The sequence below is a fragment of the Pongo abelii genome, chromosome 8 (genome assembly GCF_028885655.2).
Source record: "Pongo abelii isolate AG06213 chromosome 8, NHGRI_mPonAbe1-v2.0_pri, whole genome shotgun sequence".
In the NCBI taxonomy this organism is placed as follows: domain Eukaryota; kingdom Metazoa; phylum Chordata; class Mammalia; order Primates; family Hominidae; genus Pongo; species Pongo abelii.
Window position 1 is genome coordinate 129,215,588 of NC_071993.2, and position 25,752 is coordinate 129,241,339.

Genomic DNA, 25,752 nt, shown 5'->3' on the forward strand with positions numbered 1-25,752 from the left:
TCCTGGCACCAGCAGACACAAGTGGTACCCATTTGCTCTATGTCTTTCTTTCCTGAGGTCAGATGGGCTCACGGCTCTCAACCTGTCATAGAGGGCACACTGGGTGATCTCACCTTTAGCCCTGGAGCCCGCTCTGTGTGGGTTGCTTCTGAATCTCATTCATTTACACATCTGAGCATTCAGCAACATGAACTTGGGATTACTCTGGGCCAGTCACTGTGGTGGGGACGGGACACAGAGGTCTGGAAGACAGGCATCGTCCTGCCCTCGAGGAGCATCCAATGCTGGAAGATAGACATGGAGCAATCAGTTACTTGGGGAGAAGTGCAGCACCCTGGATGGATGTGACCCACAACCTCACTTAGTCTGGGTAGCTGAGGATGGCTTCCCAGGGAAGCGACTGAGAGCTTAAGCTGAGTGGGTTATGTGTGGGCTGGGCTGGAGGTTGCTGAAGATACTGGGAAGAGAATAGATATTGCTGGGGAGAAAAAGCATGTGCATGGACCCTGTGGTCCATCTCAAAAAAAAAAAGTTACTGATATATTGATACATCTTTATTATAATAACTAAAGTCTATAGTTGCTATGGTTTGAGTATTTCTTGCCTCCAAAACTCATGATGAAACTTAACCCCCAATCTGGCAGTATTGAGAGGTGAGGCCTTTAAGAGGTGATTGGGTTTTGTGGTTCTGCACTCATGAATGGGTTAATCCATTCATGAATTAATGGATTGCTGGGATATCATGGGAGTGGGACTGGTGGCTTTATAAGAAGAGGAAGAAAGACCTGAGCTAGCGTACTCAGCCCCCTTGTTATAGGATGCCCTGAACCACCTCCGGACTCTGCGGTGTCCCCACCAGCAAGAAGGCCCTAACCAGATGCAGCCCCTTGATCTTTGACTTCTCAGACTCCATAACTGTAAGAAAACACCTACTTTTCTTTATAAGTTATCTAGTTTCAGGTATTCTGCTATAAGCAACAGAAAATGAACTAATACAATAGTTGATTCACGTTTTCTTAGTTTTTCCCTAATGTCCTTTTTCTGTTCCAGGATCCCATCCAGGAAACCACATTTCCATTTTGTTTCTGTAGGTGCCTCTTGGCTGTGGCAGTTTCTTCTTAGACTTGTCTTGTTTTTGATGACCTTGACAGTTTTAAGGAGTTCTGGTTGGGTATTTAGTAGGATGACCTACTATTGGAATTTGTGTGATGCTTTTCTCATGATTGGACTGGGCCTGTGGGGTTTGGGAGGAAGAACAGAGATCAAGTGTCATTTTCATCACATCCTATCAAGGGTACATACCATCAACATGACATATCACTACTGACATTGACCTCAGTTGCTTGGCTGAGGTCATGTTTGTTGACTGTCTCCACTGTAAAGTTACTTTTTTTTTTTTGAGACAGAGTCTTACTCTGCCACCCAGGCTGGAGTGTAGTGGTGCCATCTCCACTCACTGCAACCTCCACCCCAGAGGCTCAAGCGATTCTTCTGCCTCAGCCTCCTGAGTAGCTGGGATTACAGGCTCCCGCCACTACACCTGGCTAATTTTTGTATTTTTAGTGGAGTCAAGGTTTTACCATGTTGGCCAGGCTGGTCTCGAACTCCTGACCTCAAGTGATCCGCCCGCCTCGGCCTCCCACAGTGCTGGGATTACAGGCATGAGCCACTGCGCCCCGCCAAGTTCCTTTTTTTCCCCCCTTTCAGTACTGTAGTCTGTGGAAGGAAGTCACTGTGTGCACATTTAAGGGGTGGAGAGTTGTGCTCCTCCTCTGTTAGGACGGAACATCTACAGAAATTATTTAGAGTTTTTCTGCAGAGGAGATTTGTCTCTTCTCCTTCATTTATTAATTGATTCAATCATGTATTTATATCTGCATGGACTCCTGGATATGCATTTTATTCTTTGGGTTATAATCCAATACTACGTTATTTCATTGCTCCGATTGTAGCAGCTTTGGTCGTGGGCTCCTTGGGCTTTCTTTTAAGAGCGTCCAGAAGCCCCCAGGCAGTACAGTGATATGATCGGATCTACATTGTTAAAGACCTGGCTAGCTGCCTGCAAAGACAGGAGTGGTTTTAGGATTGAGGCCCCCATTTCCTGGGGCTCCCTGACAGCTGTGGTTCCATCACCTTCAGTGTACTCTCCACCTCGACTCTCTCCACAGCTGCTTTCAACCATGGGGCCATGGCCTGGATCCAGGGATCCAATAAACTGTGTTTTTTCCCTTTGGATGAGTTCCTGGAGGTTTTCAAAGCAAGTTTCAAAAATGTAAGGTTGAACATTTCATTTCACTGAAATGGAAGTCGTTATTCACCCAGGCTGAGCCAGAATTTTTTTTTTTTTTTTTTTTTTTTTTAAGGCAGAGTTTTGCTCTTATAGCCCAGGCTGGAGTACAATGGCATGATCTCTTCTCACTGCAACCTCCGCCTCCCGGGTTTAAGCAATTCTCCTGCCTCAGCCTCCCGAGTAGCTGGGATTATAGGAACCCGCCACCATGCCTGGCTAATTTTTGTATTTTTAGTAGAGATGGGGTTTCACCATGTTGGCCAGGCTGGTCTCGAACTCCTGACCTCAGGTTATCCGACCGCCTCAGCCTCCCAAAGTGCTGGGATTACAAGCGTGAGCCACCATGCCCAGCCTTGGGCCAGAATTTGAGGTCCTGGTTGGACTCTTGATTTGGAAATACGTCTTCCATGGGTTCCTGCCACCAGCCGGGCATTGCCTATTGGAGCCAGCTGCCTTCTGGGTGTTATGCGCAGGCAGCTGCAGTGCTCGCCACATCTGTGGCTTTGTCTTCTCTCTTTGGGCTTGGAGGGGAGCAGCGAGGCAGTGAGACCTGGTGTATTGACAAAGAAAGCCCACGGCACATCTTATTACAGAATCGACAGATGCTCTGTTCTTGCAAACATGCTGGGTGACTTCCTGCTGCCTCTTCCTGCTTCTCACGGCTGCTGTGGAAACGATGACACAATCCCACATTTCCAGTGCAAATGGCTTTTCTCCAGGAGTTTTCACACTCCCCTCCCGCGACTCTTATTGGTAACCATTAGGCCGTAGGCCTTGGGGAGAACAGATGTGACTTCAAGTCTCTGCCTCCTAACCCTGCCTGGGAGGGAGACCATTGCTGCAGTGACCACGCTTCTGATGGGCCTTCCTTTCCTCTCCAGCATAGCCCTCCTGAGGCCTTGTGGGGTCAGCAGGTCACCCTGACTTTTCCAGAGCTGTCAGCTCTTTGGAGAGCTGTACGAGGCTGAAGCCAGGCGAGGGGTCTGATAATAAGAATTTCCAGGAATACAGGTTGAAAGCCCTCACCTCACCAAGGCAGCCACAGCTGACCTCTGAGAGCTTGTGGCAAAGAGCCTGGTGTGTTGGACATGAGCTGAGTGGGTGTGGGTGTGAGCCCACGCAAGCGTCATCTGTGTTCAGAGTTGGCCTCTCACTCCCTGCTGCGGACAGCTGTCCCCTAGGAATTGGTGACTTGGAAACCTGGCCAAGGGCTGTCTGGATAGACCCTGGACAAACGGGATGGGAGAAGCAGCTGAGCTTCTTGCAGGGAGGAAGCCGGATCCCCGGTGCTGGGCAGGAGGCCCAGGAGACACCCCTTGAGGAATGCTGCCTGAGCTGCAGCCTGTGGCGACTGTGGCGTTGGCTCTTCAGGCTTTCCTGTGAGGTGCCCCCACACTCCCGGCCCCACCCGCCCTGGGCAGCTGCCCCAAATTGCTCCCTTCCCTCTGTCAACATTTCTCCAAGACCCGAGAGTTTTTCCTGCGCAGGAGGGGAAGGGCAGAAACCTCCCCATTCCCTCCACCCGAGTTAGAGAAGTCAGCCCTTTGGAAAACATGATGCATCTTCGCTCTGGAGCCAGTTCGCCAGCCCGCCAGCCCGCTCCCCAGCGCAGCACTTTGCCTTGTAGGCGGGGTGCGGACGAGCCTCTCTGCCTCACCAGGGAAAGGGGCTGGGTTGTTGGGCTGAGGGTCTCTGGGGATTAGACTCTGCGCTGACCAAACTGGGCTCTCGTGGCATCATTCCTTGGTTACGCAGGTCAAGTTTCCATTGTTCTCTTGCCTCTAAGGCCCACTGGGTCCAGGGCAGACTGAGCATAACTACGCTGAGCCACGTCACCTGCCGGTGATATGCGCGGAGGCATCGATGGGTCCCCCTGGCTCCTGCTCAGCCTCCGGAATGTGAGCTGCAGCGGAGTGAGTGCTGGGCTGTCCCGCTGGCTTCAGCCTGAGGAGCAGGAGCAGAGGGCCTCAGTTAGATGGTGGCTCCCTCAGTTCCGTGGGCCCAGGTCTGCAGTTCTTTTCCTTCTTCTGGGAGGGGAGGGGAAAGAGAGCCGGCAGCAGTGGGGCTCCTTGGCCCTATTCTGGGGGCACAGCTGGGAGAATCTGCAAAGCTTCAGCCTGTGACGCCATCTGGGCGGCAGTCCCACGGCCCCTAAAGCAGCTGGGAAGGGGATCCCGCCCTGAAGTGGGGCTCAGGGAGGAACATATGGGCAGGAATCTGTGAGGGCGTGGCTGGACCTGCTCAGCACAGCACTGGTGGGTGGAAGGTTCCAGGGCAGCGTGGGGGCCCTTCTTGCCCTGAATAGGGGCAGCTGAGGCCAGGAGCCCACCCTCCTCCCCCAGCACGGCTGCCCAAGGACGGCCCTCGGCTGCCACTTGATGGTTTTAGGTGCTTGCCCTCCGGGAAGCTGCATTCCTTCTAAGCCAAATGCGTGCTCTCGAGCCCTCAGACCCAGTGGAGGTGCAGAAAGAGGGGTGGCCAGGAGACGGCTGGTCACAGAGTGCCCCAAAGGAGGTGGAGAAATAGAACCCCAAACCAAGGGAGGCAGGGCCCAGGGAGGTGGGGTGGGATGGGATATGGTACGAGCATGGGCGGCTCAGGACCCCACCATGCCCGAGTGCCTCGCCGTGTTGTTAATGAGTCAGTTTCTTTAATACTTCGCTGGCAGAAGAAGGACGTGCTGAGCGCTGGAGTCTAGGTGGAGTCATGCAGCGTTCCTGGGTCCTCTCTTCTGCTTTGTTTGCATTTTTTGATCCTGCCAGCCAGCCTCTCGGCAGATAACATCCCGGTTGATTCTATGCCACGGACTATTCGGAATGTGGCGCAGGGGAAGGAGCATGAAGTTGGAAAGACATGCCTATTTACCAGCTGTGTGACGTGGTGTGAGTTACTTGACTACTCTGAGCCTTGGTTTGCCCATCTTTAAAATGGGGCTAGTAGTACCCACCTCTTGGGGGTTATTGTGAGTAGTAAAGTACATGAAGAATATAGCTCAGTGTTTGACAAGTAGGAGGCATTGAATTCACATTCCCCCACTCCAATGCCCAGCAGTGATGGGGAAAAGGAAGCAGACAGAGACAGCTGTTCTGGAAACAGAACAATACAATGTGATCAACTTAACATAGTACAACATGATAAAGTCTCCAATAGAGCTGAGAACAAAAGACTCAAGAGAAGGGAGCACCTGACTCTGCCTGGAGAAGTTGGGAAGGCTTCCCAGAGGAGGCAGCATCACCACTGAGTTTTGCAGCATGACTAGGTGTTTGCTGAGGGTAAAGAAGGGCAAAAGTGCTTCAGGGAAGAGGAACCAAATGTGCCAAAGCTTGGGGTGTGGCGAGGCCCAGCAGATTGAGGCAGCAGGTCAGAGAGGAACTGGAGGGGCTGGAGGGAGGTACGGCGGTCTAAGACAGAGCAGCAGGGTGAGCAGCCAAGGTGGCCATGATCCTCAGATTTAGAGGGGCCTGCAGCCAGACTGGGGAGTTTGCTGGTGCCCAAAAAATGCAAAGAAACATGTCTTCTCTTTTCTTTTTTTTTTTTTGTATTTGTTTTTGTTTTTGTTTTTGTCTTCTCTTTTCAAGCAGAGGAGAGTCAGGATGGAATTTAGTTTGGGGAAATATCTGTGGTGGCGAGGAGGAGGGTGGGTGGAGGAGAGGCCAGAGGTCAGAGAGCCACGTGGAAGTTGTTGCTGTGGTCCAGGTGGGAGACAGTGGTGGCCTGAACTAAAGCAGTGGCCGTGGGGATGGAGGGGACCTGGGTCTGTCTTTGTGCCTTGCATTCATCTACTCACCAACATTGATCGAGCATTTGCTCTGTGCAAGGCTGAAGGCAGGTGCTGGGATAGAGTGGTGACCCTGCAACGTGGGACACACTGTGTCTGAGGGTGACACTGCAGAGGTGACTACTCCCAGGCTGGACTGTGACTCTGGGCAGGGGCTCGCTGGGAGAAGTTGCCCAGGGCCTGGGGCTTGGCACCAGCATTTCCTCCCCTTACTGCCCAAGGCTGGGGCCCAGGGCCAGAGGGATGTAATTCCCCATGTGGTTCCACCAAACATGGAGACCTTGGAGTATTCTCCTGGGCTAAGAGGCAAAGGATGGTGGCTCTTTGAGGATGACTTGCCCACCTTGTACCCCACCTTGGTGTCCCTGCTCCCATCTCTGTCTAAATAGCATCTCGCTGAGCATCATTTCCTGGCTTTGCAGAAAGAATTACAGGGTCCTGCCTGCTTTTCTTGGATTTAGATAATGGAGCTGAAAGCCAATGAATAAAATCAGAATGATTTCTTAAAGAGGGATGGAAGATCAAACAACAACAACAAAAAGAAATAAGCAAACAAAAATGAAAGGGGGAAGTCTTCCAGGTTGGAGGACCTGCAGTCTGGCCAGAGCAGCTCTGCTCAAACCACAGGGAGAAGCTTAACATTGTGGCCAGTACACATGTACTAACCCCATATGTGTCCAAGATTGGCACGGACCTTCCCTTACTTGGTGGGCTGCAGTGATACTCTATTCCATTCCATTCCATTCCATAAATGCGTGTTGACACGGCTGACTTGATGACATGATTCCCTGGTGCATTGTCCCTGCTTCATTTCCAAGAGGAGGCAGCTTGTCCCGAGGTTGGCACGTGGTACCTGCAGTGCCTCTGCCAACACAGCCTGAGACATCTGTCCAGACTGACGTAGTTGGGGAAATGGGCCGAGCCATCCTGCATCCTCACTCTCTGTGGCCAGAAGGCTGACTGTTGCAGCGCTGTTTGGCAGGACTCAGGGTGGGAACTGGGACCTTGTGGAGAAAAGGGTGGAGAGCAACGTAATAGGCTCTGGCTGGGATTAGGTTTCAGGTTCTCCCTGGAGCATCACAGAGTGGCTCTAGTTTTCTTCCTCTTGTGATAACATCTGGCCTTTGCTGAGTACTTTCTATGTACCAGGCACTGAGAGCAATGCTTTTGATATATATTTCTTTTTTTTTTTTTTTTTTTTTTTTTGAGATGGCGTCTCACTTGCTGTGTCTCCCAGGCTGGAGTGCAGTGGTGTGATCTCGGCTCACTGCAGCCTCCGCCTTCCAGGTTCAGGCAATTGTCCTGCCTCAGCATCTTGAGTAGATGGGATTACAGGCATAGGTCACCACGCCCGGCTAAGTTTTGTATTTTTAGTAAAGACAGAGTTTCACCATGTTGGCCCAGCTGGTCTCAAACTCCTGACATCAGGTGATCCTCCCGCCTCCCAAAATGCTGGGATTACAGGCATAAGCCATAGCGCCTGGCCCGATATATATTTCATCTCATTTAATGTGCATAACAGTCCTGTCAGGCAGATATTTTTATTGTGCCCATTTTATAGATGGGACAACTGAAGCCTAGCAAAGTCAGAACACTGGCCGAGGCCCCAAGCTCTGAGGCCAAAGCTGTGGCGGGAACCATTTGGGTTGGGTCATCTCATATCTGTGGACTCCTCCAGGAAGCCTTCCAGCCTCTAACTCCTCTGCCTGATTGCAGACCTCAGGCTTGGAGTCCCAGAGATGTTGTGAGAGTCAGTGAAGCAGGGACACCAAGTCCTCCTCAGGCCAAAGTGATTTCTTGTTTTTTCACAAAACAGCCACAGCAGCAGCCACAGCTAAACATGTATTGAGCACTTGCTGTATGCCTGGCACTGCAGTGCCTCGGGCTTTTTCACATATTATCTCATTTAAACCTTGCACCCTCCATGTTATGGAAGAGGAACTGTTATTATTTTCATTGCACAGATGAGAAAACGGAAGCACAGAGGACTAAGAACTTCTCAGGGTCAGCTTAAGGATGCCAGTGAGTGAAGAATGTCCCTTGCTTTCTATTCATCTTTTTGACTTAGGTGTCTGAGGAAGAGAGTTTAATTCAAACCTTAGTGCCGAGCACCCAACCTGTCTTCCTCCCCCCAGCCCCCCACACAAAAATAAACAAGATCTGCCACTAGGGAGATTGTTGAGGTCAGGGAGACTGGGGAGCTGGCTCTGGGCTCTGCATGTGGTACCTGGGGTCTCTTTGCAGCCCTGGAAGGGCTCATCCTAGGGAGGACCTCCTTGAGTTGCCTTCAGCCCTGGCCCTAGCTGGAAACAGTTTGGATGTCTGCCTTTCTCCTCTGTGTCTGCAAGTCTACCCATTTCTCCATTCATACGCTCATAGTTATTGAGGGCTTCCAAGGGCCTGATGCCGGGCCAGGTTCCCTCTTGGAGCCAAACTTGCTGCTGCTAGGACAAAGGAGCCGTCCCATACTGGGGCATGGGTGCGTGTATAAACTGGGCTTAAGATCATAGGCACAGGTAGATTCCGAGGCAGGCAGTCACAGCACAGGGGAAATGCTTATGCAGAGTAGCAATCCTTCATGTCTTCCTGGAGTAATAGTTTAAAGATATGCAGAAAAATATGTAAATATGCCATGCATTTAGTTTTTGCCAAACTGATGCCTAATAGCCTCTGCAGGCTGTTAGGAAACCTTGTCATGCCTGTGTCCAGCTCTCTCTCACAACAATTCCTTAAGCTCAGCAAAGATGAAGCAGGAATTTGGTCAGTCTATTGTCACGGGAAGATTTTCTTCCCATGTACACATCAACTGCTAAAGATCTGAGAATTTAGGAAAAACAGTCTCTTATCCTCAGACACAATTATATATTAATTGCAGCTGGCCACAGTTAGGCAGGGTGTAGAGGGAGTTATACCGACAGGGCCTCTCGGATGGTTATGGAAAGAGGGAAATATTTTTAGGGCTTGCTAACACACATGCAGGCGCACACACACCCACCCACGCTGACACACTCATTCACTTACTCTGCCCACGGACTTTGTGCTATCAATAGATGCTCATGGATGCTATTTCTGGCCCGGCTTTCTGGATTTCTGTTCCTTCATGGAGGCTTGAGTCAGCAGTTCTGAGCCTCAGCGCCTGGTTTTTGCTGCCTGGCTCACAAGTAGGGCAGCCCTGTGCCAGCTTCTGTCTCGACTGCTGCCGGCAGGCGTGGGAAGAAATTTACCCCAGATGCTGCAAATTCCCCCCACCCCCGCCCCGGGCAGTCACAGGTAGCTGCTGTCTCTGTTCAAAATGAGGGAAGGTCGAAGAGGCATAGAAGTTCTGCATTTGCTTTCTGTACTTTCATCTTGGAAGCATCTCCACCACTGGGCCACTGAGGGGAGCCCCTCCCACCACAGAGGCACAGACCCGCCCTTCTCAACCTGCTTCTCCAGTCTGGCCTCAGAAACCAGCTTTGCTGTTGATTTTGGCAGCTGGGAGACCCCATCTCTGTTTACACCCAAATGTTTTCCTTAAAAGGCCTTTTATTCCTAGTACAAAGTAGCCTCTAAAACCGGTGACTTTAAACCTTAGAGGAACTCAGTGGATTAACACATCAACATTCAAAGCAAATGCAATATTAAACCTCTTTAAACAAGAACCAAAACATTTTTGTGGTGCTTACTGAATTTTCTGTTCTTCCTGGAAATAGTTTCCCGAGAAGAAAGATGGATAACATTGGTTATGTTTTTGATCCTAGACAGATACAGTCACCTGGCTTAGGTGAGGGTGTTGGCTCTTTCCTCCCAGGTTTAGAATGGAACTGGGCTTTATTTATAAGTAGGAGCCTGAACTTTGGAGGTTGAGATTTTATTTGGCTATGTGTCTGCTGTGGGCCACCCTCTCGATTTTCACCTATGATCTTAAACACAGTTTATAAAGGTAGTTACAGGAAGGACATCTGGGTTATCCAAAGGAAATTGTTATCTGAGAAAGGCCACTTAAAGTGAGTCCACTTAATACATCAAAGTTTTATGGTTAATAGTGGGAAAAACTTTTTTTTTTTTTTTTTTTGAGACTGAGTCTCACTCTGTCACCCAGGCTGGAGTGCAGTGGTGTAATCTCGGCTCACTGCAAGCTCCGCCTCCTGGGCTCACCCCATTCTCCTGCCTCAGCCTCCCGAGTAGCTGGGACTACAGGTGCCCGCCACCATGCCCGGCTAATTTTTTGTATTTTTAGTAGAGACGAGGTTTCACCGTGTTAGTCAGGATGGTCTCGATCTCTTGACCTCGTGATCCACCCGCCTCGGCCTCCCAAAGTTCTGGGATTACAGGTGCGAGCCACCGTGCCTGGCCAATAGTGCAAAAAACGTTAAGACTTCACTCTGAAAAGAAATGAAAAATTATGAAAATGATTTTATTTTAGATTTAACAAAATGTAGACTTTTGTTTTTTTTTTTTTTTTGAGACGGAGTCTTGCTCTGTCGCCCAGGCTGGAGTGCAGTGGCGCGATCTCAGCTCACTGCAAGCTCCGCCTCCCGGGTTCACGCCGTTCTCCTGCCTCAGCCTCCCGAGTAGCTGGGACTACAGGCACCCACCACCGTGCCCGGCTAATTTTTTGTATTTTCAGTAGAGACGGGGTTTCACTGCGGTCTCGATCTGCTGACCTCGTGATCCGTCTGCCTCGGCCTCGCAAAATGCTGGGATTACAGGCGTGAGCCACTGCGCCCGGCCAGCAAAATGTAGACTTTAATGGTAACCACGTGTTAATGCTTAGAATGAACAAAGGATTTGGGCAGATTTTTTGTGCCAGATTTTCAACGTTGCATGTTCTTCACTTCACACCTGACTTCAGCTTAAGCAACAGGGTCACTCTTTCATAAACAGTTCTGAGGGCTTCTCTTGGTTCTTTCATCTTCACGTTCTCTCTTTGAAGCCACCTTCTGTCCTCATCCTGGCTGAGTTTCTCTTCTTCAGTTGCTCACAGGTCTGACTGTGCCAGCTGCCCTTTCTTATGGCTTTGGGGTAGGTTTTGAGCAATTCTCTGGTGTGACTTTAATTGACTCCATGACATCCTCCTTCTTCTTCCAGGTTTGCAGTTTTGCTTTCTGGTTGTTGGCACTGTATATTTGCTCCTTCAATCAGCAAGCGACTGCCAAAGACTAGACTTGTGAGGACATGACTGGGCACAGTGTCTCACGTCTGTAGTCCCAGCACTTTGGGAGGAGAAGGTGGGTGCATCACTCGAGCCCAGAAGTTTGAGACCAGCTTAGGCAACATAGTGAGACCACATCTCTACAAAAAATACAAAAAACTAGCTAGGCATGGTGGCACACGCCTGTGGTCCCAGCTACTCAGGAGACTAAGGCGGGAGGATCGCTTGAGCCCAGGAGGTCGAGGTTGCAGTGAGATGAGATTGTGCCATCGCGCTCCAGTCTGGGTGACAGAGTGAGACCCTGTCTCAAATAAAATACAGTAAAATGGACTTGTGAAGACAGGAGGGGCACGTGAGGGAGGATCAAGTCTATAAATGGTTGCTTTGTTGATGACGTTGTCCTAATGCTGCCCTTTGTGTTCTCTTATGTAACCTTGTTACCATGGAAACTTGAGTGGTGGGGACCCTTAGTGCAGGATGGGGGAACTAGAAATGCATCCCTGGGAACTTTGTAGTTTTAGGATTTTGTTGATTGCCAGGAGAGCTGAGGAGCCCCTGCCGTGATTGCTGACATAGCTATATGGAAGAATATTGTATTGGTGGGAGGATATTGTCGAAGGCATCAGCCACCATATACATATAGTCACCTGGTGAAGGGCTTGTGGGAGAATGCCTGTTCAGAAAGTCACAACAGAAGCTGCTCATCCATGGGATTTTTTTTTTTTTTAACATGTCGGATTTTATGAATCATGTAACTGATCATAGTGGTTGCCCTTTTTGCTTTGGCTGTTGGGAAACTTAGAGCCAGACTTGTACCCCACTCCAGCAAGGGCTTAGGTCAGCACTTCCATGCTTACCTCACTCCCTCTGGCTTTTACCCACCTTTTCTTTCTGTATTTTCTTTGTTCTCTTGAATTGTGGGCTTAAATCCTTTTTGACATTAGGTAGGGTATATTCTCTCAAAAGCTACCTCATGAGTGTCTCCTACCATTTCCATCTCAAAAGAGCTGAAGTATCAAGCCAGCGATGATGTGTTTAAGAAAAAAGAGAGCTGAATTTATTTGGTAAAGAAAGAAAGATTTTGAGGATCATATTTAATCTTTTTGAACGTGGTATTTGTGTTACTGATTTTTTTTTTCATATGTGAAGAGAATTCTTAATGCTAACAACTTTTGTATAGCCCTGAGATTTTGGGGACTGGCCTCCCTCCCTCCTTCCCTCCTTCCCTCCTTCCTTCCTTCCTATAGGTATCAAAGATTACAAATATGTTCTGAATTCTTAATTTAAAAATAAAAGTGAATCTCGACTGGCTATGAGATTACAGGTGGCTCACACTTGTAATCCCAGCACTTTGGGAGGCCGAGGTGGGTGGATCACTTGAGGCTGGGAGTTCAAGACCAGCCTGGGCAGCATGGCGAAACCCCATCTCTACTAAAAAATACAAAAATTAGCTGGGCGTGGTGGCGTGCACCTGTGGTCCCAGCTACTCGGGAGGCTGAGGCAGGAGAATTGCTTGAACCCAGGAGGCAAGTTGCAGTGAGCTGAGATCGTGCCACTGCACTCCAGCCTGGGCAACAGCGAGAGCGAGACTCCATCTCAAAAAAAAAAAAAAAAAAAAGAAAAACTCAAAAAACAGAAGTGAGTCTCATCTCTTTTTACTGACTTCTTTTCTAGGACATTTGGGTTACCTCCCTGGGTCTAATAGTAAAATTCCCAGTCTTCCACTTCTGTCATAACTGAATCAACAGGGTTTTTCCTGCTGAAGAGTCACCTGTAGAGCTGTCCTTGCTTGTGAAGAACTTTGAAAGGTTCCAGGTGTAAATATGGTGAAGGTGGTAGAAAGAGATGCCATAAATAGATCAGCCCTTTGCAAGGAGAGAACAAGAGAACCTTCTGGAAAAGATGGGGCTTCACTGAAGCTTGTACTTAAGCCCAAGAAACCACTCAGACTCCCAAAGGTGAGCATGTGAGATTTAATGTCGTCATGTAAGAGGTTAACAGAATATGTGTACCGCTGCAAATAAACGAACACAACCATCTTCTGCCTTTTCTCTGTTCATCATAAGACAGTTTTGCCAGGACCTTCTCCCCATCCTCTGAGGTCTCGTGTGGCACGTGTTTATGGGGCTCTGGCTGTGCTTGGGGCACCCTGCATGGCTGGAGAGTGGAGACACCAGACACAGACACACCTGAGACTCGAACAAGGCAAGAAAGCGCCAAGGCATCAATATGCAGGCAGCCGAGGGAATGGGAAGAAAGAAGTCTGGGGGCTGGCAGGGAGCAGACCCCTCCAGGGAGCTGGGGGAGCTGGGATGTGATTTTCTGGAGGAATTGAGAGAGATGGAGAAGTTGAGGAGGGGGTAGCTCCTCAGCAGTGAGGCCACGGTGAGGACCTGGCCATGCTCCAATGCCGGATCAAAGCCAGGAGGTCGAATTGGGACTTTTTTGCAAAGGCAGTGGATGACTTTTGGAACAAGACTGAGTGATGTGGAAGTGTGTCCTTTGGGGACACATGGAAAGAGTGTCCATCCTGGGACTGTGACACCTGGGTGGAGAAAGCCCGGCACCGCACCATTCTCGCCTGAGCCCAGGCTCTGTCCCTGCTCACAGGTCCCTACTCCTGTTGACGTGTGGGTGCTGCATTCAGGCCACACAGCTTCCCAGCTCTTCGAATTTTCGGCAAGGCAGTGAGCGTGCCTAGCTCAGTGCAGGGCTCAGGCGTTCAGGCACTGCTGGGTGCAGAGTTGTGTGATGTGGGGCTGGATGCGTGGGGCCTCAGGTGGAGTAACAAGATAACACTCTCAGAGACAGCCCAGAGCCGGTCTCAAGCTCGGCTCCCTGAAGAGAAGTCGCTGGGGTTTTGTCCAGCCTCCCTCCACTCCCCACCATGGTGTAGTGGGTGGTGGTGAAGACCCAGGGCTTGGAGGAGCCCTGTTCTCCATCTGTGTTTACATTCTTAGCTCCTCCAGATGGATTTCTCTGTGATCTGACCTACTTTCCTGAGTGTGTGTGCTCGGGCTAATTAGCAGCTCGGGGTCCATTGGTAGTGTTTGGAGAGTCTTGCTGCTATGGCAACTGGAGACTCCCTAAGGCCAGAGGCAAAGATGGAGCCACTCAACGTTTGTTTTTCTTGGGGTGTCAGAGGGGTCTCAAACTACTCGCAGTTTCTGACCATGGCTCAGTCCCTTGAACCTCTGTGGGACTGAAGAGGCTGCACTACATAGCTTCAGTTTATCTTTTGGCTATGGGAATTTATCAGGTTTGCTGATCTTTCTGGTAGGTGTCACTAAGCAATGTGAGAATAAGCTGGTTTCCACTTATAGGCCAGGTACATAATAGGTACATTAATATATGTTGAACTGCTTTTTAGAAATGATGGATGCATTCCTTGATTTATCCAGGTTTCTAGGGTGTCTTTGGGGACGTCAGTAGGAAGGTTTGCAGTGGAGCCTGTCTAAGCGGGCTTAGCTTGCCTTCAGGGCCCTAGAATATGTGGACTGTGGTCTTAACAGACAGGCCCCCAGGGGCTGTTTGAGTTCAAGGTCTCATAGGGCCATGCTTAGGAGTAGTGGGGTCCCCTGGGGGGCTTAAATAGAAAACACTGATTTCTTCCAGTTCTGGAGGCTGGAAGTCTGAGATCAGGGTGCTAGCATGGTTGGGTTCCTGATGAAGGCTCTCTTCCTGGCTTGCAGATGGCCACCTTCTTGCCTCACACAGCAGAGGAGTGGGGGGGTCTCATGTCTCTTTCTCTTTTTATATGGGTATAATCTCATCTTGAGGGGACTCTTATGATGTAATCTAGTTCTAATTACCTCCCAAAAGCCCCACCTCCAAATACCATCCCACTGGGGATTAGGGCTTCAACACATGAATTTGGGAGGGAGGCGCAAGCATTCAGTCCATAGCACAGCCCTTTTATCATTCTCCCTCCTTATTTTCTTCAGCTTTACATTTTCTGTAGGCCGAGTTACTAGATCACCAGCTTTGTTTTAAATTGTTTGTAAAGTCAGCATCAAAAGGTCTTCAATGAGGGTCTGAGAGACTCTTCCGTAAATAATTTACACAAACTAATCATACATGGGTTTTAGTTGCATCGACTGTAATGGTGCCCACATTTTATTTGTTTCTCTCCTGGTTCTTTTTTTTTTTTTTTTTTTTTTTGAGACAGGGTCTTGCTCCGTCACCCAGGCTGGAGTACAGTGGCACGATCATGGCTCACTGCAGCCTCGACTTGCTGGACTCAAGCACATCAGCCTCCTGAGTAGCACATCAACTACCACACCCACCTAATTTTGTTTATTTTTTGTAGAGACAGGGTCTCACTATGTTGCCCAGGCTGGTCTTGAACTCCCGGACTCAAGTAATCCTCCCACCTCGGCCTCCCCAAGTGCTGGAATTACAGACGTGAGCCACGGTGTCCAGCCCCTCTCCTGGTTCTTGATTGTGTTTTTGACAGCAGTGAAATGGTGTTGTCCCACTAAATAATATACCCTGTCACTATGTCATAACTTTTCAGTTGTTGGGATTCTATGTAAAAGCACTTCACTTTAATGCTGCCTTAATTTCCTTTATGGTACTATACTTGGGGGGAAATTTTTTCTTAGAAAGAAGAATCCTGGTCCTGGGCATTCATAGATGGTATTTAATTTACTTTTTCCAGTGCCCTTGCAAAACAGATGCTTTTCCTCTTTTGCCAGCTGAGGAAATAAGGTTCAGTATGGTTAAACAGTCGGCTCAGGCCACACAGCTAACGAGGGAGAAGGCAGGATTTGAACTCCAGTCTCATTTCAAACCCTATCTTGTTATCACAGCAGAACCTCTACCTGTTAAGGGTGAGGACATTTAGATGGCTTTGTGCTTTTGCACATCATCTGAAAAATGTTTTTAAAAGTTGGCAGATGAGTTCTAATTGTGGTTCCTCATTTTTTTCCTCATGTATTTTCTGAGTACCAGGCTTGGCTGAAGGCCAGTCCCTAGGTGCCCAGGGAAAGGGCCACTTTCTTCAAAACAGTAACAGCACAGGTTAGAGCTTACAGATGTTTCAGCTCCACGCAGTAAGCTTCTTTGAGCCCTCACCTGCATATGGAGCCCAAGAGGTCTGTTTTGTGACAGAGAAACAAACCCCCAGGGTGCTGAGAATGGTGACAGGATGAACAGGTTGCAGGATCCTTGCCACCAAGTGACATCCAATGCTGACAGTGAGTGACGGCTTCTCCGGGAGGTGCTTTCCAGAGCATGCCTCATCACACCACCCATGACAGCCACCTTCCCTGCAAGATTGACATAATCATTAGCTATTTTCATATAAATGCAAAAGTAAACCTTCTCAATGTTTCCTGGAAATTTCATGCTGTTACATCCCAGAAAACGATGTTGATCCTCTGGCATTCTGTTTGACACTGATACTGAATAAGAGCAGTGGAAAGTCAGTCCCCGTGAAGCTCTAGAACTACTCTGACCTTGAGTGTCAGTATCAAAAGAGCCCATCCAAACGTCCTCGGCTGCGTTGCTAGAAAACAGTGTATTGGAGGCAATTTTAAAATGCTTTGAACAATTTTGTTTTTATTTTCTTTTGTTTTTGGCTACAGTTTAGATACATTTTAGGCTCACTGCCCTATGGGTGAAGACAAGCTGGGAAATGTGGAAGAGTCTTCCACTTACCCGTCAGAGGTTCCATTTGAATTCGGTTGTGAGTCTGGGCTGCGAGCGCAGGAAGCGGTTGTGTTGAATGTACAGCATGAGGGGACGGTGGGGTTCCCAGGTGTGCCCCAAACCTCCTGTACCTATACGGAGATGAACTCTTTCTCCAGCAGCCTTCAGTGAGGAGGCTCAGGAGCTCAAGCCTTGAGGGTTTCCGAGCCAGCCATAGGCCAGGGATGGGGATTTGGCTGCTGATGGGTGACATGCTGCCAGCCACAGAACGGGGCTGGGCACTGGGAGCTTGGTGATGGGGTGTCACGGACATTCCTACAGGCTCAGCCCGTGTTTAGAATCACAGAGCTGAGCCGATGCATGTCACGGAGAACTGCCTTTGCCCTGTACACGCATGCTGCATTAGGGCCTGCCTTGGGCGGCTCAGCTGGCCGCGCCTCTGCTTGTTTGCACAGGGTTTGGCTTTGTGGAGCTCATTTGGTGGCCAAAGATGGTGTTGCAGCCCCAGCCCGCTCGCAGGCTCAGTACCTTTTGCTCCCTAGCTTGCCCCAAGCCCTGCAGACTGTGCGGTGCAAAGGTCCTTGAAGGTTAGGCCCGGGCTGGCTGTGAGGCGCGAGCCAGGCCCCGCAGCTCTCCTTGGTACAGACCTCAGCTGCCTCCAGGACGCGGGGCCTGAAGGAGGCAGAAGCCGGCGGTGGAAAAGGGCGCACGTCTCTCCCAGCGTCGCTCCCGCTGCCCGCTGCAGCCTGTTTACCTGTTCGTCCAGCCGTCCCCCTAGTCCTGGGCCGGGAGAGACCATTTCCTCCTTCCTGGAGGGATGAGCCAACAGGGCTGAGCCCCCTACTCTCGGTGGTCAGCCCGCCCGACCACCACGCCCCTCCTTTCTAGGGCCCCAGCTCCTGGGCCGCGGCTCGTTTGCATTTCAAAGCTACACAATGCGGGCGGTCCCGGCGAGGCGGGAGGGGCTGGGGCAGAAGGAGGGTCTTCGCCTCCCCACCCCCAGCCCCGTTTCCGGAGCCCGCGATGGAGCTTTGTGAAGATGCAGGCGTTGGGGCTGCTCGGCGATGATGACATCATCGTGTCACACACAGGAGCCGGCTGCCGGGGGGTTTAAGAGAAGAGGCTTTCGGACCACACCGGCACCGGCGCTCGCGCTCACACCCGCACGTCCCGGGCAGAGCCGCGCACGCCGGCCACACTCGGGCGCGCGCCGGCCACACTCGCGCGCACACACCCGCGGCGCTCGCCCCCCGGGCCCCGGCTCGGGCCGCAAGTCGCAGCTCCCTGCCGCCGCCGCCGCCGCCACGGATGCCCGCAGCTGCTCCCCTCTGCAGTGCAGCAACCCCGGCCGCCGGCCGGCCCTCCCTGGCTCCCGGCTGCAGGAATCGCGCCAGGACGCTGGCCCCGCTCGCGGCTAGCTTGCACGTCAGGGCACAGCGAGGATGGGAGGGTCGCAGTCCCTGCAGCCAGCCCCAGCCAGCGACCTGAACCTGGAGGCTTCCGAGGCAATGTAAGTGCTCCGCCCGGGCCTCCCCGAGTCTCCCGGGGAGGAGGAGAGGATGCCCGGGCTTTGTTAGTGTCGCCTTTCCTAATGCGTGTGCAACCTGGAGCCCAGGCTGGCCTGGGGTTCTCCGCAGCCTTGGAAGGCTTTACCTGGTGGCTGCTCTGGGAGGAGCATCTGGTAACCCCAAGTTACTGCTGTGGGCAGAAACGATTCCCTGGAATTCAGTTTTGGTCGCTCAGCAGTGGGTGCATGGCTGGGGGGCTTCTCCTGCCGTCAGCATCTTTCCTCTGCACCCCCGGCACAGTGGTATTTCCTGCAAGGGAACAGCCAGGCATCAGCGACTGCCTCCTCCTAGGAAGAACCCATGAGCGTGGCAGCTCCGTGCCCGGGGAGACAGCCCAGTTTCCGGGCAGCTGCGCGTGTGGCTGGGCAGATGGCGTGGTGCGCTGTGGTGGACGTTCCGTCCAGTTAGCCTAAGCATCATCCACATACTCACTCTCGTGAACACTCGAGGACAAGGCCGTTTGCTATTATTAGTAAAGGGCCGAACCGTCCTGTCATTGGTGGAGGCAGTGCTTGACTGTGCATCGATCCAGGAATCCGATCTTTTCTCTCAACCACAGAGCTAACGTGCTCAGAAGTGGCCTTTATCCTGGCCGAGTGTTTATTAGAATTCACGTTTCTGTTATGGTCGTCTCCATTACCTACCCAGGCATGTTTGGACGATGGGGCTTATTGAATGGGTCTGCCGGCCAGGTCGCATTTCAGCAACTCAGGCTTGTATCCAAAGTGGACCTCCCAGCCTCACCTGCCCCTACTTTTCCAGAGAGAAGACTGTGTTTCAGGGAAGAGTATTTTCTGGGGACTTGGGGGTGGGGTTAGTAAAGTGGGTTCTTAAGAGTCATGGATGTGTAGATTAAAAGATGGTGGGGATTGATCTGTGTGTTGTAGGAGGGATGGGGCCCTGGGGGGTACTTCCTCACTGGTCCCTCGACCCCTGGGCTTGAGTGAGGAGCTGGCTCGGCGTAGTGATGTAATGCTAGGCTGAGCCTCGTGGTTTTCTGGGCTCCAGCTCTTTAGCAGGGAGTCATTCTTCCGAGCAGGTGTGCACCCATCATTTGTTTTCACCCCTGTAGCTTGAGAAAGCATCGTCTTACAATGGAGGCACATCGTGTTTGAGGATTTTCTTTTTAAATGTTATGATCCTTGTGCTGTGCCTGCCTTGTTTCTCGTGCACGTGTAGTGTTGCTAGGTGCATGGAAATACAACTCGAGTCTAGGCAGGAAAGAACCATTTTAACCTATTTTTTGCAAGTCTCTATAGTGGAATTGAGTTAATCAGTGACAGGCACTGGCTAGCTCTCACGGCTCAGACCTATCTAGTAAAGAGCTTAGGAAACAGAAAGGACAATGTGACTGTATGTTTGGGAAAATGTGCTCCTCAGTCATTGGAAATTCAGCTCGCCGGTCCCTAACGTCCCCGCCCTCTTTCTCAGCTGAGTTAATAAATGATCAGTGTTCTGTCAGGTGAGGGCCGAGTTGAGATAGCTTCTGTTAGGTAGCTGTGCCTTTTTGGATAAGGTCCCTTAAGGTTCTGCCCACTGGGATAGTGGTGTTTAAATAAAATTTCAGGCTGAATGGCCACATTGTGATGGAAGCTGTTTATCAAATATTTTCACGGTTGAGTTGGTCCATATGCACCCGCCTGAGGCTTCTCTCCCTAGAACTGCTGCCTCTGAAATGTCTCTAGATATAGACCTTTAAGATAGTATATTCACTCATTCACAAAATCCCACCCTCCATCCTATAACATGTTTGTTCTAAAAAAATGGAGAGAGAGGAAGTGTTTGGGGCCAGTGCCATTGCTAGCATCTGTCCTCTTCAAAACCCGTTTCTGCTCTCTGAATAACTGGGGCTTATTTTTCTACTGCAGATGTGCTTTTTCCCAGTCTAGAGGTTTTAAAAATATATATTCTGAGAGTGCCTCTTTTCTGCCCAGGCACAGGTCTTTCTTGGTAGTATTTCCATGCAGCTGAAAATGCATGCACGTGAATAATACACAAGACAGCAACAGAGTGTGGGGTCCATGGCAGGAAAGAGGTTGCATTGTAGGATGATGCCGTCAGGGCTGCAGGGATGGTGACAAACACAGGGTGCGCACCTGCCACGGGGTACAGTTCCTGACAACCGGAATCTAGAGTAAATGTTTCCCTTTTTCTCTGCTGGTTCCCTGTGAAGACTGGCTTAAGGAAGACATGGCTTAAGGAAGAGTGAAATCAAAAGACAGAGGATTTGGAAGTGACTGAAGGATTTTTTTTTAATTTAAATTTTTTAGCTTTAAGATTTCTTTCCTTCCAATTGCAGGTTTGGGGTGCATTTGGGCAGCTTTTGTAGCTCCAGCTGACAGCTTCATTCTATGCTGGAGTGCATTGGGCTAGGGAGGGAGCGACTTTTGTATCTCCCCTTTTGAGAACTCAGGCATCAAGATTGGAGCAGCAGAAGTCCCATGGGACTGGGGATTGAAGCCTGAGGATGAAGGTGCAAATGGTGACCAGTCCCTTGCTACTCCCAGGGTGGGCCACACACGACAGCATCAGCTTCCTGAAGGGGCTTGCTAGAAACGCAGAGCCTCAGACCTCACCCCAGACCAGCTGAATCAGAATCTCCATTTCATCCAAGGACTTGTAAAGATGCCCAGGTGATTTGTAGGCATCTCAAAATTTGAGAAGCCATGAACTGGTTCAGTCTTCCCTCCATCCTGTCCATGAGAAACAGCTGGCCACTTCTCTGACTGCTCCTTTCCTATCTGGCAAAGAAGTTCTTGTAGCAATAGTGGCCATTTGTTTAAATAGAATATGAGTAGCAAGGGGAGGGAGAATTCTCCCACAGAAAACACTTATTTCTCAGTATGGATGGTAGGAGACACAGGAATGGACAGGAAGTACTTGAGTAAATGTGGTCTGCAGCTATTGATCAGACCTGCTGTTCATCCCTTACTGCTGTGGCAGCCCCATGTGGTGCGGCTTCTGCCAAGTGAGGCAGCATTAAGTACTTTGTCCTTTGTGTAGTTGGAGACCCCCGTTTCAGGGGTTCCCTCAGCTTCCACCAAATCCCCACACCCTGGCCACTGAAAACCACCCAGGGGGCCATTATCATCAGAGAGCAAAAGTGGTGGTTCTGTTGGCAAAGTCGGCCTGCCCCGACTGTTGCCCTACTCTCAAAGTGAGCACGTGCCTTGGCTCTAAAAACAAATCACAAATATGGAAACCCATACTCTGTAGACCCGTGGATCGAAGTAGAGGGGCCAAGGTGGATGGGAGAGAAGCGATGGAGGAGGAAGCAACAGGCTCTGTGATTGATGAGATGGGGGAGGGAAGAGAGGAGACAGTGGCAAGTACAAAGTGGAAGTTTCATACCCTGGTAACTAGGAGAAAGAAGTGGCATTGGCCAAGACAGACAAGAAAACTGGATTGGGAGCTAGTTTGGGGAAGTTGATGAGTTGGCTGAGATTTCAGAAGTGGGTGGGATCAGATGCAGCTGGAGAGAGGCCAGGCAAAAGAAGGATCTCGGGTACCACCGCAGTAGGTGGAGAGATTGGAGCTCTCCATGCATCTGTGGTTAGAAGTGGGGTTCTGGTCCCTTCCCTTATGTGGTTCCTGACCTTTTCTTTGGGAGATGTAGAGAAAATCCGATGACTCTGATCCTGCCCCTCCTGCCTCGCAGGGTTTTTCAGAGGTGAGATGCCACATCTGCAAAGACTCTGAGAAGACGTAAGTGCCAGAAAATTGCAAAAGTGGAAATGCCCTGTGCCTGAAATTGCCAGCCTCTCAGTCGTTCAGAAGGCCAGAAACGGTGGCTGGGGCTCCAAGCAGGAATCTTTCTTTAGCTCTCATTAGATCTTTTTCTTTTTCTTTCTTTTTTTTGAGACAGTGTTTCACTCTGTTGCCCAGGCTCATATGTAACAGTGTGATCACAGCTCACTGCAGCCTCCACCTTCCGGACTCAAGGGATTTTCCCACCTCATCCTCTCAAGTAGCTGGAACTATAGGTACACATCACCATGCCCAGCTATTTTTTTTTTTTTAATAATTTTTTGTAGAGAAGGGGCCTTGCTATGTGGCCCCAGGCTGGTCTCTAACTCCTGGGCTCAAATGAGCCATCCGCTTCAGCCTCCCAAAGTGTTAGGATCACAGGCATGAGCCAGCGCACCCAGCCGTAGATCTTTTTCAAGGCTTTGTTTCTTGGGGCAACCCTTGGCTAAATGCTGTAGCTTAAATGACAGCATTCCTAATGTGAGTTGCAGCCAGTTTCTGAGTTCCTGGAGGGAGATTTTACTTTGGGTATTACTGTTGGACACAATAGAGTTTTTTCTCCCCTAAAATAGAATAAGCTGCAACATTATCTGTAGAGTGGGGAGGGGGAGATTGATTCCCAAAGGAAGCTTGGGTGCATTTTTCCCTGCCATTATTCCTAGATATCACCAGCGTGGCCCTGTGCCCATGTTCATAAGAGTTCTGGGCCTTTACTGTCTTCTCTGTGGGACTTGCCTGGAGGTGTTCTCTTAAGTGGGCTGAAGGCAAATATATTCCGAGGTCCTCCAGGTAGCTACCAATCATCCAAGGGGCCATGCCATGCTAGGGCCCTGGGACAGGGTACCTTGTCGAGGATGGGGTGAACAGCTAGGACTTGAATACTGATTGAGTGTGGCACTGCAGGTGAACATCAGATCAAGGTCAGTGGATTCTGCGTTGCTCTTCCATCGACCCTCCCATTCCCCTCCCTATGTTTCTTTTCACTGTCTACAGCCTGTTTCTGTGGCTAGATTTTTGGTTGCCTAGGAAACAACTTTATTCTGAAACATGATTGGCTGTTCTTGCCAAATGGATTACCCAAGCTGGGGCAGTGTTCTGGGGTAAGCAAGCGATGCTGAACAATTCTGTTTCTTCCCTTTAAGATTAATGGTGAGGACTTAGGCATTGTAAGCAATTGTTCTGTGAAAACCAATTGTTCATGGACTGATGCTTTTGTTTCGGTTTGGACAGGGGTTTAGGGGAGACTGGTTGGCCACAAAGAACTGACTGAGTCAGAACTGCTCACACACATCTATCCTGTGTTGGAAGCAGTAGCTCAGATGACATTTCTGTTTATATTTACAAATTCACTTTAGCAGTTGTTTCTGGAGTGCAGGTGTGTGCTGTTTAAACGCCATTGCCAAATATGGAAACAGAGCTGGATGCTGCAGTGTTGAATCCAGGAGTGAAAAGCCTGCTGAGCAGGCTCAGATTCAGCAGAAACTCTTGTGTGCCGTGTCTGTGTGCTAGGTTTTTTTCATTATAGAAATAATTATACCCCTTAATCCTGCAAGGTGGGTGACTTCTATAGATAAGGAAACTGAGTCCTCTGGATGGTTTCAATTAATGGATCAGTAAACTTTCTGTAAAAGACCTCATAGTACATATTTTAGGCTTTCTGGGCCATTCCGTCTTTGTGCAACATCTCTGCTGTTACAGTTCGAAAGCAGCCAGAGACAACATGTAAATCCATGTTCCAGTAGAGTTTTAGTTATAAAAACAGGCTGCAGGTTGTAGTTTGCTGATTCCTGGTTATACGGATGATTGGTACAGTGCTCAGACTTATGTCCCCTTTGGCCTGGGCCATCTTTGTCTTCTGTTCTCTCTCTCTCTCTCTAAGACATCTCATTTATGCTCATGTGCCGATAATGCCCCAATTTATAGCCTTTCCTCTCATCTGAGCACTGTAATTTTCCTTTTTTTTTTGAGACAGGGTCTCGCTCTATCACACAGACTGGAGTACAGTGGCACAATCATGGCTCACTACAGCCTTCACCTCCCAGGCTCAAGTGATCCTCCTGCCTCAGCCTCCCAAGTAGCTGGGAATACAGGTGCACGCCACCATGCCTGACTAATTTTTAAATTTTTTGTAGAGACAGGGCCTCCCTATATTGCCCAAGCTGGTCTTGAACTCCTGGGCTCAAGTGATCCTCCCGCCTTGGCCTCCCAAAGTGCTAGGATTACAGGAATGAGCCACTGTGCCCGGCCTTAATTCAGTTGTTTACTTCATATCCCCTCTTGGATTTCTCCTGGATAGCTCAGGCTCAACATGTCAAGCGTAGAACTCTGATGACCATCTTCCTCTCAAAAACAAAAACAAATGTACATTCAAACGAACCCAGCCCCACCCCCATCTTCCTCATCTCAACACCTGGCACCTTATTCACCCAGGTGCTCAAACCAGAAACCTGATGATCAAGTCTTTTTTTTTTTTTTTTTTTTTTTTGAGATGGAGTCTCACTCTGTCCCCCAGGCTGGAGTGAAGTGGCATGATCTCGGCCACACTGCAGCCTCCGTCTCCTGGGTTCAAGCGATTCTCCTGCCTCAGCCTCCCAAGTAGCTGGAAATACAGGTGCACACCACTGTGCCCAGCTAATTTTTGTATTTTTAATAGAGACAGGGTTTTAATTTTGTATTTTTAGTAGAGATGGGGTTTCACCATGTTGGCCAGGCTGGTCTCGAACTCTTGACCTCAAATGATATGCCTGCCTCAGCCTCCCAAAGTGCTGGGATCACAGGCGTGAGCCACTGTGCCTGACCATGATAATCAAGTCTTATCTTCACTTTTCCCTCACCTCTCTTCTTTCTAGAACAGTCCGTGTCATTGGACTTCCATGGTTAAAACCTGTATCTGCTTCCCATTGCTTTTAGTCTAAAATCCAAATCCCTTGCTAGCACCTCCAGGCCCTGCCTCCTGGCTCCCGCCGCTCCTCCCCTCGCCTGATGTTCACCAGGACTCTGGTCGCCTGTCAGTTCTTTGAACACACAACACTGTCCAACCTCAGAGACTTAGCACGCTCCATCCACTCCCCTCAGCAGGCATCTTCTGCTCTGTGCCTTGGCTGGTCTCTTTTTTCCTGTCTTTATCTCCTTCCACCCAAGGAAGTTGCTGGCTGGGTAGACCAGGAGTCTGCTGCAAGTGCTGCAGGGCTTGTGAGGGGGCTGGCGTGTGGCCGTGAGCAATAGATTAGGGGTGGTGAGCAATAGATTACCTTTGTTCCTGCATTCTTAGCCCTTACAAAGGAAAGCAGCGGGTCTTTTACAAAGGAAGGTGGGTCTTTTGTACAGTGCACCCCATAGCTGTGCAATAAATCCGGTGGGGGTGGTGGGTCTCCCTGCAGGTTTTGTACCTGTCTGCCTCTTTATTCAGAAGGACTTGTTTCCTTTGAGTTTCTGCTTTTGCCTTTTCCTCTGCTTTCTCCTTAAATGGAAGTAGATGGATGCAGCTCTTCTTGCCTAAAACAGAAGCCTTGGGCTCTGGGCAGAGCAGTGGGGGCCGAGGTAGCGGGGTGGAGGCAGGGTGGGGTGGCCCCTCTGCTCAGGG

General features: G+C 50.0%; 1 protein-coding gene across 14 annotated transcripts in view; it reads left to right on the forward strand.

Moving 5' to 3' along the window:
- TACC2 (transforming acidic coiled-coil containing protein 2) overlaps positions 1 to 25,752 on the forward strand; it is a 229,954-nt gene that overhangs the window by 123,530 nt on the left and 80,672 nt on the right. For 4 of the 14 annotated variants that reach the window (XM_054522978.2, XM_063727787.1, XM_054522980.2 and 1 more), the window contains exon 1: positions 17,809 to 18,364. The exons of the other annotated variants lie outside the window; for them this stretch is intronic. In XM_054522978.2, coding sequence (XP_054378953.1) covers positions 18,297 to 18,364 — 68 coding nt within the window. In that variant the 5' untranslated portion in view covers positions 17,809 to 18,296. Of the gene's footprint in view, positions 1 to 17,808; positions 18,365 to 25,752 lie in introns of those variants that run through there. 14 annotated transcript variants of the gene reach the window in all.